Source organism: Peromyscus maniculatus, chromosome 10 (assembly GCF_049852395.1).
Source record: "Peromyscus maniculatus bairdii isolate BWxNUB_F1_BW_parent chromosome 10, HU_Pman_BW_mat_3.1, whole genome shotgun sequence".
Taxonomy (NCBI): Eukaryota; Metazoa; Chordata; class Mammalia; order Rodentia; family Cricetidae; genus Peromyscus; species Peromyscus maniculatus.
Genome location: NC_134861.1, coordinates 25,669,565 through 25,683,317, shown reverse-complemented (window position 1 = coordinate 25,683,317; position 13,753 = coordinate 25,669,565). Strand labels below are relative to the sequence as shown.

The following is a 13,753-nucleotide window of genomic DNA, read 5'->3' as shown; positions in this document are numbered from 1 at the left end:
TTTTAATATGGCCCAAAGCCAAAAATATTCTGCTATTAGTTTGTCTCGTTGATCACTCTGCTGCCCTTGTATTCAAGAACTTAATCCCTTCTTCTCCATCTTTTACTCAACTCTGTATCTCTGCTGCAGTACTACTTCTTCAAGACCTGGGACACACTGACTGCATCTGGCCAAAAGACTACAATTTCAGGTTCAGGGTTAAGACTTACTACTTACACCTCAGTTTTCCAAAGGCATCAACAGTGTCTGGGAAAAAAAAAGCCTAGAACATGGTCCTTCAAGAGTCTAAACATTTATTACCTAAGTAAGTAAATATACTACAGTGTCTCCAACAAAACTGTCCTCTGTGGCATGGAGAGACAGCCTGCTTTTCCAGAAGACCTGGTTGGATTCCCAACACCAAAAGCGTGGATCACAACCATCCCGTTGCAGGGCCTCTAATACCCTCTTTTAGCCTCTGTGCGCAGTGTATGTATATGGTACACAGAAATACATGCAGACAGAGTACCTATATATATATATATATATATATGTAAAAATTACTTTTTTTAATGAAAAAATTCCTTTTCAGGCTGGAGAAATGGCTCAGTGGTTAAGAGCACTGACTGCTCTTCCAAAGACCCCGAGTTCAGTTCTCAGAACCCACATGGCAGCTTACACCTGTCTGCAACTCTAAGATCTGACACCTTCAGACAGACAGACATGCAGGCAAAACATCAATAAAATAAAAATAAATTATTAAAAAAATTATTTTCTAAGACTGTACTTGAGAACCATGTAATTGACTTTAACATTAATGACATTTTCCCATTCATACAATTTCCTTAATAGAGACTTAACAATAAACAGAGAACTGAGAAAAATGAACTCACCTTCTTTCCTGTCACTCTTTCCCATTAGAAAATCTTCTGTATAGGGTGTCATATCCAAACGTAAAGGGAAAGAAAAGTGTGTGTTCACTTTCTCTTTCATCATTGTGACCATATTAAATGTGTATCTCATAGTATTGAAACTCAGAATACGAGGTAATTTCTTAAAACATGCCCTGAGAAGTGAGGAGAGGAAACAAAATGTTAAATACTTTATTTCAAAAATATCTTAGTTCTATTTATATTTGTGTGAGGAGAGGAAACAAAATGTTAAATACTTTATTTCAAAAATATCTTATTCTATTTATATTTGTGCTACAACTATTTTAATAATCAGCTTAAAGCAGAAATATTCTAAGTCACGTGTGTGTGTGTGTGTGTGTGTGTGTGTGTGTGTGTGTGTGTGTGGTGTGCGCACGCGCGCACACCGGCACATGTATGTGTAGTGGGGTACTTACCCATTCAGGCACCTGTGGGAGGCCAGGAGTTAATGTTAGGCGTGATCTATTGTTCTCCATATTATTTCTTTTATAGTTAAAATATCTCACTATTTATTGTTTTTAGTGTGTGTGAATATGTGCACACTCTATGCGTGTGGGAGAGGTGGGCAGAGGAAAATTTGCTGGTGCTGGTCTTCTACTTCCACAATGTGTGTCCCAACAATCAAACTTGGGTTGTAGGTCTTGGCAAAAAGTGTCTTTACTCACTGATAACTTGCTGGCCAGCCACCTTTTTTGGTTTTGCTAGGGAAAGGGTCTCTCAATGAACCTAGGGCTTGCCACTGGCACCTTCCTGTTTCACCTTACAGCACTGCGGTAGCAGACAGCCATGCCCATGCTGGGTCTTCATGCAGGTGCTAGCTCAGTGTTGAAAAGACTTGAAAATGTATTTATTTACAAGTGTATGTATGTACGTATGAATGCATGTGTGACAATCAGAGACAACTCTCAGGAATCTGATTTCTCCATCCACCTTGTTGATGTGGGGTTACTGTGTACTGCAGAATAGCTGGCCTGTAAGCTTCCAAGTGAGTAGTCTCCATGTCCTATCTTACTTCAGGAGTGCTGAGACGACAGATGCATACAGCACCACATTCAGTGTTTTCTGAAACTGAGGAGGGTTCTAGTGGTTGAACCTAGGTCTTTAGGCTCGTGCTATATTTAAATGCTTTCAGCTACTGATCCATTTCACTGCCCCTCCCTGCAAGCATTTCACAAAGGGCTAGGAAGATGACACCGTTGGTAAGGTACCTGCTATGTACGCACAAGGACCTCAGGCTCAGATCCCAACACTCTAAAAACCTGGTGCAATGCCATGTGCCTATCTATATGCCCAGCACTGAGAAGAAAGAGACAGGCAGGTCCTTGGGACTTGCTGGTCTGACAGCCTACCTAAGCAGCAGACTCCATGTTCCGTGAGAGACGTTGTCTTAAAAAACAAGATGGAGAGATACCCAACACTGACCTTTGGCTTCCACATACACATCTATGTGTGTCCCTACACACGGTGCACACATGTACATTCACATACCACACACATCCAAATTAAAAAGTGAATCATGAAAGAAGAGAAATACATAAAAGTGAAAGAGACTATAAAATTGTTTGTATAAATTGGTAAAGGGAGCTAAGTTTTTAAGATTTTTTTTTAAAGATTCATTTTTATTTATATGTATTTCAGTGTTTCTGTATATATGCAAGCCATATGTGGGGGTATCCATGGGGCCAGAAGAGCACTGGATAACCTGAAGCTGGAGTTATGGTTTTGGTTTTTTGAAGACAGGGTCTCACTATATAGCTCCTGTCATCCAAGAACTGTACTCTGTAGCCCAGGCTGGCCTCGAACTCACAGAGATCCACCTGCCTCTGCCTCCCGAGTGCTGGGATTAAAGGCGTGCGCCACCAAACGACCGGCTCCAGTTCTTATTCTTTAGGAACCAGTCACTAAAACTAGACATCTGAGTCATTGCAGACTGACAAAAATGATCACTCTAGTCGTCTTTCATGTCTACCCTTAGAAGACACAGAATGCTGGCAAGTCTGAAGAGTCTTATTTTCAACCCTACTGCATATGCTACATTAAAGCTCACAGGATAATAAAAGTTACTGATTGATACTGAACTCCAGACAGCTAATATTACCTGAGTTACTCTAATGTAATATTTATTCATGTTAATTACATCACACTTATACACAGTAGTGAAAGGTCGACACTGGCTTCTCTGGTTTGTCTTTAGTTGCACTGGGTGGTTTGTCAAAATGATAAAAATCACATTTCAAAAGGCATTACCTTTTTTCAGCTCTGACTTTCTTTCCACAATGAGAACAGGTGTACATGTTGTCCCCTTCTAAGGTGTCTTTAATAGTAACTTCATCAAGAGATTCCTGTGTATAAACCCACATTGGGAAGTTGACATAATGCAATTGGGTCAGAAAGCACAAAGAAAAATCAATTTCTTTCTTTCTTTCTTTTTTTTTGTTAACAAAAAACAAATTTAAAATAATTTTTTCTTCATATGAACTCTAACTTTTAAAAGATATTTACATTTTGACCAGGAAATAACCAGTTTTGTGGTCTATTTTTAATGCTTATTTAAATAGCAAATCATGAAAGAAAATATATGAAAACAACTTCTCAAGACAATGAATTTGCTTTATATATATTAATCATAAAACAATCTCAAGTCATGTCCAGTATCACTCACATAAATATTCTTCATATCTGCCACCTGGCACCTCACAGTATAAAACTCTTCGGCAGTCTGACTAACATGTTCACAATCCTAGATGAATCAACAAACAAAAATTAGCATTTTATTATAAGCTTAAAAAAAACCCTTATAGAACAACAACAGCCTGCTATACTTACCAAGGACACAACATTGTTTGTGATCACACCTCCAAATAGGCTTTTGACAGTATTTTTCTTTAATATAAAAACAAATCAAAGTTGGTGATTAAAATTCAAAATTATATAAACTTCAAACACATTTTTCAATATTCTGGTACTAACCAGTTCTGGAGACATCTCTTCAACTTTAGTAATCAGATCTGTAAAAAACTCTGTCATATCTTTCTGCTCCCCAGTATTAAGAGGCTGCTTATCCATGGTGTATGTTTTACAGAAAGGTCTAGGGTTATATGCTTTGCATTCACTCTCCTGCAAGAGAAAAGGGGAGGAGGAAATATCCATAAGAAATGGCCAGAACATTCTTGAATGAACAGCAACAACAACAAAGTCACACAAGGTGAAATATGGCACTGATTCCAGCACTTGGAAGGTAAAGGCAGGAAAATCAGGAATTCAAGGCTAGCCTTGGCTATACAGGATCAGAAACTCCTGGGTTTACAAGAAACCCTCGCTCAAAAATTTAAGAACAAGAAACAAACAAAAACCCCAAATCCACCAAAACAAGAAAACTAATCTCTGTCCCTGCACAAAACATGATGAAAACCAAACTCAAAACAGCAACACAAGTGATAACCCTATAAAGTTTCAACTATGTAGCCCAGGCAAACTTCAAAATAATTGTGCCCGCTACACCGAAAAAACCCTGTCTCAGGGGAGGGGAAAAGCATCAGGCTGTAGGGTAACTTCTACATTAGATTACTGATGGGGAAGATCCAGTCTATTGGGGGTGGGGCCATCCCTGGGTCGTGGTCCCGGGTTCTCTAAGAAAGCATGCTGAACAAGCCAGTAACAGCACCCTCCACTGCCTCTGCCTCAGCTCCCGCCTCCAGGTTCTTGCTCTGTTTGTGTTCCTGTCCTGACTTCCTTCAGTGATGGACTGTGATGTGGAAGTGTAAGCCAAGTACACCCTTTCCTCCCCATCTTGTTTTTGGTCATGATGTTTCATCATAGCATAGAAACCCTAAGATGACCAGTGATAGGACCAAGGACTAGAAATGAAGGACAAATGAACAGAACATAGGTAACTCAGTTGTGAAAACAGTGAGACTTAAAGACACTATAATCTTTATAGTCACTATCTTAGGTATTTTTTTGTTTTTGTTTTTTGTTAAAAGATAATCTAATTAGTTTTCCTCCACATTTTTCAAACATACCATTAAATATGTAAACATTTTCTGAAGCTCCAAAAGAGTGGTTTTGTGCTTCATATCTTCTGAATACTGAAAGTCAAGAACAAACTTTGTCAAAACACAAGTGGTGGCATTTGGACATCCTAGCAGATCTACAATGTGCTGAAAACTACCCTCTTTATCCCTTCAGTCCTAGGCAAGAAAACACCTCACATGTCACTCTTTCATTACCATTATATCTTAGAGGAGTCAGAGTACTTTTCCATTACACTAAATACAGTGATGGCCACTATGACGGGAAACTAAAGAGAGAGAGGTCTTTTTCAAAATTGCTTTCTAAATCACCCCCTTTGGTACTGTACTGATTCACAAGAATAATGAGCACTTCAAGTATGTACTAAATTCCCTTATAGAAGTTAACCCACACATAACAAATCACATTTCTGTATCAATTAATTCTATCTTTACTTTTTGTGAAACAGTACACTTCAACACTAAAGAGGAATATTATTCATGATTTTATAAACAATCTAAACATCAAAACACTATAATTCATGACTGGGAAATCTGGCTATACTTACAACCTAATTGCTTTTTATTTATTTTTTAAATTTATTAATTTGTGTGTGCTGCACACATATGCATGAAGGCCAGAAGTCAACCACTGGTGTTGACTTCAGAACGGTCACCTTTGTTTGATGCATGGTCTCCCACTGTGACCACCTGTTCTTTAGCAAGCTGCAAGACTGCCCTGCATCACCCCCTCCCACACTGGGATCACAGTGGGCATGACCATACCTGGCCTCTCCCATGGTTGCCAAGTGTCAAGTTCAGAATGTTGTGGCTTGTGCAACCAAGCTCTTTGCCAAATCAGTCATGCTTCCCTTACAAAAAAGACAACAGATTCTGGATCTGTTTAAGATAGCCTGTGTGGTGCTTTAAATAAGAATGGCCCCCAGAGGTTCATATATTTGAATAATTAGAGAGTGGTACTATTTGGAAGGATTAGGAGGTGTGGATTTGTTAGAGGCAGTATATTACCAGGGGTGGGCTTTGAGGTTTCAAAAGCCCAAGCTAGACCCAGTGGCTGGCGCTCTGTGTCTCTGTCTGTGTCTCTGTCTCCTCCCTCCCTCCCTCCCTCCCTCTCCCTCCCTCCCTCCCCCCTCCCCACTCCCAGCCCCCTGCATACGGAACTCTCAGCCACCATGTTCCCTGCCATGACAACAATGGACTAAAACTTTGGAACTGTAAGCCTGCCCCAATGAAATGCTTTCCTTTGTAAAGCTGGCCTGGCCATGGTGTCTCTTCACAGCAATGGAACACTGACGAAGACAGCCTGGAACTTGGAACCCTCCTACCCCCACTTCTCAAGTGCTAGAATCACAGATTCACGAATAAGGGTTTGATTTATAGTTTGAAACTGTACCTTAGCAGTGAAGACAGCCTGCCTTGCCTCAGGTATCATATAGAGCTGCTGAATAGTGGAAGCCAAGTAACAAGTAGCTCCAAGGTTAGTCAAGCCGACAAACCGGCATTCTGCACGCACATCCTCATGAGGCCAGTAGTCCCACTTATAAGGTGCATGGGCTGCTGATAAAAGAGGGAGGAGAAGATGCCCCCAAACAAACTTAAACATATCTTGATTTGATTGGGAGCTATTGCCTTTATTAATTAGCTAATTAAGATGTGTAGAATATTGTAATTTAAAATATTAATTATGTAAAAAAGCATATTTTAAAGTTAATTAATTGTAAAAACTCAAAAAAGTCAATATTTTACTTGGTATTACATTATTTTATGAGAAGAAAGCTCAATTATTTAAAATACCTACATTTTTCTATTTTATGTACATTTAAATACATTTAAATACATTTCTACATTTTTCTATTAAAAAATGAGTGCTGAATAGTCTATCAAAAATGTGTGCAACAAAGTATGTGAAAAGTGGATTCTCTAAACAACATCCTTTGATGTTTCACGTCTGGGTTCAACTGTATAAAGATGCAATGAAAAGAAGGCGGCTCACACTGCATGTGCTGGGCCATAACCCAGTTGTGTATCAGCCTGTAGTTCTCAACAGACCCTTTGACCATCTCAACCAGCAAGTCATAGGCGGCGGCCCGGGAAGAGTGTGACTTGCACTTTGGCTGCCGTCGGTCCTTTAGACTGGGCAACAAAAACAGAAGATTGAAGATATCCCTTAAAAATTCCTAGGGGGTAAGAAGAAAGCAGGTGTTAGCTACCACTGGCTATCAATTATATTCCAAATACAGTAACACACAAAAGAAAATGGATAATGAACTAACTACACTTGACTAAACTACTATTAAATCATAGAGGTATTAAACATCATTATCATTTGAAAATCTTACCAGTTATTTTTCTGGAGGAAAATGGAATGGAAAGGACCCACCTTTTACTCTTAACCCCTCTTCGAATTTCATAGCTATCCTTACAGACTATTCATCCACACTATTATTATTTTCATTTGTAAACTACCAAGAGATTCTATTAGGCATTGTTATTCCATTTGCCAAGTCCTACAGGTGCTTCTCCATCAAGTAAACAACAAGAACAGCAGCACTTCACCTACCCTGAGAGCCACTCACTCCTCAAAGTCCCCAGAACAAAAATCAGAAACATTAAGAACCTCACTAGTTGTAACAACTGTGGCAGATGACAGAGTTGGGATGAAAGAGATGAATCTCTTTACCAGTATATTCTTAGTTTTGTAAACTGTAGACACAAGGTTAACCATGAGATGGGCCTAAACTGTTTTAATGGAATTAGTTTTCAGATCTTCATTTACAACAGACTTTTCTCCTAAATTCAATCTGTGTAACGTGTTACCTTTTGAGTTATGAAATTAAAAAGTGATAAAGCACATTTTAATACAGGCTTAAGTACAAATAGAAAAAGAATTACTTCGAAGAAAGTAAGGCACACCCAAGAGCATGGGTGTAGGCTTCTCAAAGGTGAACTCACCCAGATTATACTCATTTCCCCAAAAATTCATTCACTGAAAACTGCACATTTGTATAAACATACTGTGGCCATAATCATCTCTTACTTCCCTCTCTATCCTAACTAATGTTTATTCATCTCGCAACATGTGCCTTTCCCAACTTCATGCTCTTTTTGCTTTTTAAATATCCCCTGAATGCACTATTGCTGCTCCTGTGTACATGGTAAAGGGCCATCCCTCCAATAGCAACCATTAACTATGAAAGAAGCCTCATATCCACTTCATCTTCTCTAATTATTTTCCTTTGCTCTTTTCCCTAGTTATCTCTTACACATCCCAAACATTAGTAAGACTAGCCTTTGGCTGGAGTCTGAACACTTGACTTGCACGACCAAACTTTCTTAACTGACAGAAGTGGCTCGCTGTACCTAAGTACATGTAGTTGATGCTAAACATCCATTCTGCTTTTAGGAAATCTTGAATTTCCGTAACTGGAAATGTAGGACACATGCTATATTAGAGTAACCACTGGAAGAACTAATCATGTTCAACTCCACTGTAACAAAAACCAGCCATGAGACCACTGCTTAGCCCTGTGAATCCTAATGAATCACTCAACCTGCGGTGATACTGAGAACTCAGCCACAAGAATCCAAAAACACTCAAGTCAAAACATTTTAAATGCTTTTACCACTATCATGTTTTCCTCTTCTAATCTTACTATTTTCAAAGGATATAAAAATATACTTTCCAAATTTGCAAAGGAAAACAAGACTGGCTAATAAATATGCAAAGTGATTTGAGTTTTATTTCATACAGATGACATGATTTTATCTATTTTAGGATTCAGAAGTGAGATTACTATCATGGAGACACAAAGCAACATAATTACCTGCACTGAAAAACAAACACTTCAATAGCAAATCTGAACTGGCTAATAACTAACTTTACAACAAACTATTTTTGTCAATTAACTCATATAAAAAGAAAATGAGCTCTATACTACAAAGATTTTGAAAAAGTATACTTAAAGCCTGGGATGCAAGTATTTTACAAGAAATACTGAGCCAATACATGCTTACATGAATATTTTTATTTTCTTTATTCTGAGCCTATCAGAAAAGCAGGTAACTAAAGGAAAGAGAAGAACTCATTCAAACTGCTATCTGAGAGAACTATTTTGTTTGGTTTGGTTTTTGGAGACAGATTTTTCTGTGTAGCCCTGGCTGTCCTAGAAATCACTGTGTAGAACAGACAGACCTCAAATTCACAGAGACCCACTTATGTTTACCACCTGAGTGCTGGGATTAAATGTGTGTCCCCCTGCATCATGCCTCAATATTTAAAATAGTTTCTGGTAATAATAAATATAAAAATAATAAACAACAATGTAATACAGAAAAAAAAAAAATGGAACAAGCATGGTCGCTCATGTAAGTACTGCCAGCACGTAGGAGGTAGAAACTCAAGGGTCAGGAATTTAAATCCATCGTTAGCTACATAGAATAGACCATAGTAGGCCTGGCGGTGGTGGCGCACGCCTTTAATCCCAGCACTTGGGAGGGAGAGACAGGCAGATCTCTGTGAGTTCGAGGCCAGCCTGGGCTACCAAGTGAGTTCCAGGAAAGGTGCAAAGCTACACAAGAGAAACCCTGTCTCGAAAAACCAAAAAAAAAAAAAAAAAAAAAGAATAAACCATAGTGTTCAAAGCCAGCCTGGATTACCTCAGATAGTTTCAAAGCAACCAACAAACCCATAGCAACAAAAAATTATCAAAGCATAACTATTCCCACTGTAAGTATTACATGAACAACACTTCTGAGATTGAACATGTAGAGGCCTACACTTGCTCAGAGAATAACGGCACCTGCTGCCAAGCTTCATCTTTATAACCCTGGAACCAATGTGGTAAAAGAAGAGAATGAATCCCCAAAAGCTGTCCTCACATAGGCCATGGCATGAATGTGCCCACATACTCACAGGAACACAAAATAAACATGCCTATCTATATTCCCAACATTTGGAAGATAAAGGCAGAAGGATGAGGAACTCAAGGCCAGCCAAGTTCAAGACAAGCTAAGTCCAAATAAAGTTCAAAACCAGATTGAGTTTCATAAAACATTGTCTCAAAAACAAATAAAATGCCACAGGAAAGTCAACACACACGATACCCTTTTCCCCCCTTATACCGGCCAACTTTGTTTCCCTTTTTATTTTTTCTGTACAATGTTATAAAAAACAATCAGTTTTCTATTTCCATTTATGTATTTGAATATTCTTACTGAATAGAATGATGGGAAAAACAGAGAGGGCCTTGAAAAAAATCATACAGCATAAAAACTGCTGATGTCAATGCATATTAGGAGAACCAATACAAAAAAACAGTATATATGGTGGGTTCTGAAAAAAAAAAAAAAACTGAAAGTGAGTGGGATGTTCTGGCATATGACTCAAGTCTCTGTAGGCCTAGCACTCACACATAAAGCTAATCAACTGAATATTGGTAATTAGATATGATAGTGTTATTTTGTAAGTTCTATATTAAAATTAATTTAATCAATTAAAAGCAGTAAAAAAATCACTAACAAGCAAAACAGAAGGGTGGTAGGTTTTGTTGCAGAGTAAATGAAATACAAGAAACTTCACTGTACAGCATGTATTTATCTAACAAGTCATGGAATTCTTATGCTTACTGTTCATGTTAACACATAAATAACCTTCAGATAACAGCTCTCAAAATCAGAACTAATTTCCTCACTACAGGAATGAGAGACAAGTGCCAATGACAAAGTGAAGAAAAGAGGGGAAAAAAAACAACAACATTAAGAGTAATTAGACACTCGTCAGCATAGTCATTAGGAATTACAAATATTTAATACACATTTCAAGCAGAACTTTCAAATATGAAAGCAGGGGTGAAACCATCACAGACCAAATGATTATCACTAATTGATTCTACTAAGTAAGGATTCCTGCACAATAGAAAACACACGTGGAAACATTTTCACATAGGAAACATTAAAGCAGAAATTCCACTAAGTAGCAGGAAGTAAAATTTGTTTTTACATTCTAAATATATATTCTAAGCTTCCTATTTTTCAATGTTAATTTATTCAGACTTCATCATGAAGCTCAAACTTTGTTTGGATATATTGTTGTACAATGTAAAAAGAAGCTTCAGCTGTATTGTATCCACACATTTTAAAGTATACCTGTCCTTCTCTTGAAAACTTGAAGGGTGGTTTGTGTTTAATAACACTTGTTGCCAGCCTGAGCAGTCCAGAAAGCCCATCATCTTCTATAGCACCATCTAGGTGATCAAGGATCTCACGACTATTAATAAAAAGAACACAAAAGATAAAGATTTTCTTTATCTCTGTTGAATGATGTAATTGTTAATTCTGCATCAAACTTTACCTGCGAATACAGTCAGCCAAATGTCTTGCCAATGCATCTAAATCGAGGAGTGTTGTCTTGAGAGAAAAAGAAAATACAAGTTCAAATACATTTTTATTTTTGGTGTTAAATTAAAAAAAAAAACATTATTTCCTTATATGTAAAAAAAGTTGTGTTTTGTAAATTAAGTTATAAATTCAATATACCTATTCTTCTATATGATATCAATTTAAAAAAAAAAAACTACAGTTCTGAATACATTACTAATAGACCCATCAAAACAAAATCATGATAAGCCAGGTAGTGGTGGTATACTCCTCTGATCTCAGCACTTGAGAGGCAGAGACAGGCAGATCTCTGTGAGGTCAAGGCCAGCCTGGTCTATCTACAGAGCAGTTTCAGGACAGCTGGAGCTACACAGAGAAACCCTGTCCTTAAAAAAAAAAAATTTAGCCATTACAGCAAATTATGAGCAGTAAATAATTGAGAAGATACTAAAGCTGTTTCTTTTTCTTTTTTTCCCCCTTTTTTGTTTATTTGGTTTTTTTGAGACAGGGTTTCTCCATGTAGTTTTGATGCCTGTCCTAGATCTTGCTCTGTAGACCAGGCTGGCTTCGAACTCAGAGATCCCTCTGGCTCTGCCTCCCAAGTGCCTCCCAAGTACATGCACCAGTGCCGCCTAGCTACTAAAGCTTTTTTTATACTATTTATCAAGGTGTAATTTACAGGCAGGTTGGTGAACCACAATCCCACAGTATACTGTCCCCAGCCCTAATGTTTGTTTCTACTGTGATCACCTTTGACCTAAGCTTTAATAATAAACTACACATTACAGTTAATTTATGTCAGTTTTAATTTTTTAACTGAAGAAACAAAAACAGATTCATAAATTGAACTTAATCTAAGACAGTGCTCAAAGAAACTAGAACTCTAAGAGGGAAGACTACTTGGACTAGAATTAAAACTTGTTCATTATCAGAAGTAAATAGGCAATGCCAGATTTAAAAGAATTGTTCATTGGGTACCAGTATTTAAAAAGTAGTAATTAAGTGAGTTAAAACTTCTTCAATATTAATTTTATAATTACTTCCCAAATAAAAAGACTTTACCAAGTTATTTGTAAAACTTAAAACCAGGTAGCATCACCACTACAGGCTATTTTGATGTCTATATACTATACTGTCATTTATATGCAGGCCCAAGGGAAAGTGTTTCCCAAATATTGAAACAAATCTTCTTTATGTTATTCTCACATCTTTAGAAGTAACAAATACATTTCTAGCTTAACTAAATTTATATAAGATGGAAAATGAAAGGTCTATATTGCAAGTTTATCTTCAAAATTTATTTGTTTTAAAATTTATTTGTAGCTAGATGTAGTGGAGTATACCTTTAATCCCAGCAACTATTTCTTTGAAAGAAAATGTTATTTTAGCTTCTATTTAGTTTAAAATAATTTCAGTTTTTACACAATTTTTATCTTCACATATTTACATGAACTTTTTATTTATTTTACATATCAGGACTCTAAACTCACCTCTTATTATAAAAAGATACATATATAACTTAAAAATACAAATTTCAGAGCTGGAGAAATGGCTCCAGTGTGACGTTCAAATGATATTCTTCCAGCAGACCCAAGTTTGGTCCCCAGGACCCATAATAAGGAAGCATACCACCACCTTTAACTGAAGCTCTAGGCCCTGGTGTGGTCCTCGACCTTCCAAATGCTGCAACAACCCTTTAAAATAATTCCTCATGTTGTGAGGACACTCCCAACCATAAAATTATTTTGCTGCTACTTCATAACTAATTTTGCTACTGTTATGAATCCATAATATGAATATGTGATACCAAGGATATCTGATTCACAAGGGGTCATGGCCCACAGGTTGAGAACCAGGCCTCCTCTCTCCTGGCCTCTATGTGCACAACATTTATGCTGGCATACATAATTTAAAAAGTAAAGTGTTTGCAATAAATGTATCATTTCCCAATTAAGGTTTTCTAAATCTTAGATTGGTCAAGAGTACTTATAGATGCTTATAAATGAAGGTATACTTTAACAGTTAAAGTCAAAGTAAAATAAGAAAGGAACTAGAACAGAACAGAAGAGTATTAATACAGCAGAAACGTTAGGACAGCGCCCACTACTTAAACATTAGTATACATGCCCTCACTAAAGGACAAGTAAAACCATCAACACCCACATGCAAAGCTTGGATCCATTAACAACTTAATAGGTACTTTTCCGAACATACCTGACTAGCGTCCTTTATGTGTATGTTGTCCACTAATTTGCATAACAACCAAAAATATTCTTTACATCCAGGTTTTAACATTGGTTCTTCTTCATAATCATCTATCTATTAAAACAAATTTGCCTTGTGAAATCATTTTAAAAATTATAATGTATTTAAACAAGAACAGACTTTACGAAATAAAATGCCTACACAATTCAATAGTACTTGAACTCTAAGAAA

General features: G+C 37.1%; 1 protein-coding gene across 9 annotated transcripts in view; it reads right to left on the bottom strand.

Annotated features, from left to right (window-relative positions):
- The window catches only part of Usp34 (ubiquitin specific peptidase 34), a 180,919-nt gene that overhangs the window by 53,183 nt on the left and 113,983 nt on the right, over nucleotides 1-13,753 (bottom strand). For 6 of the 9 annotated variants that reach the window (XM_076547054.1, XM_076547053.1, XM_076547047.1 and 3 more), the window contains 11 exons: nucleotides 13,532-13,636; nucleotides 11,292-11,347; nucleotides 11,087-11,207; nucleotides 6,936-7,119; nucleotides 6,336-6,499; nucleotides 4,934-4,999; nucleotides 3,882-4,028; nucleotides 3,738-3,794; nucleotides 3,574-3,651; nucleotides 3,159-3,253; nucleotides 873-1,045 (listed from right to left, as the gene is read on the bottom strand). In XM_076547054.1, the coding sequence (XP_076403169.1) occupies nucleotides 873-1,045; nucleotides 3,159-3,253; nucleotides 3,574-3,651; nucleotides 3,738-3,794; nucleotides 3,882-4,028; nucleotides 4,934-4,999; nucleotides 6,336-6,499; nucleotides 6,936-7,119; nucleotides 11,087-11,207; nucleotides 11,292-11,347; nucleotides 13,532-13,636 (1,246 nt within the window). The remainder of the gene's footprint in view (nucleotides 1-872; nucleotides 1,046-3,158; nucleotides 3,254-3,573; nucleotides 3,652-3,737; nucleotides 3,795-3,881; nucleotides 4,029-4,933; nucleotides 5,000-6,335; nucleotides 6,500-6,935; nucleotides 7,120-11,086; nucleotides 11,208-11,291; nucleotides 11,348-13,531; nucleotides 13,637-13,753) is intronic. The other 3 variants (XM_076547052.1, XM_076547048.1, XM_076547051.1) reach the window with 1 other exon arrangement.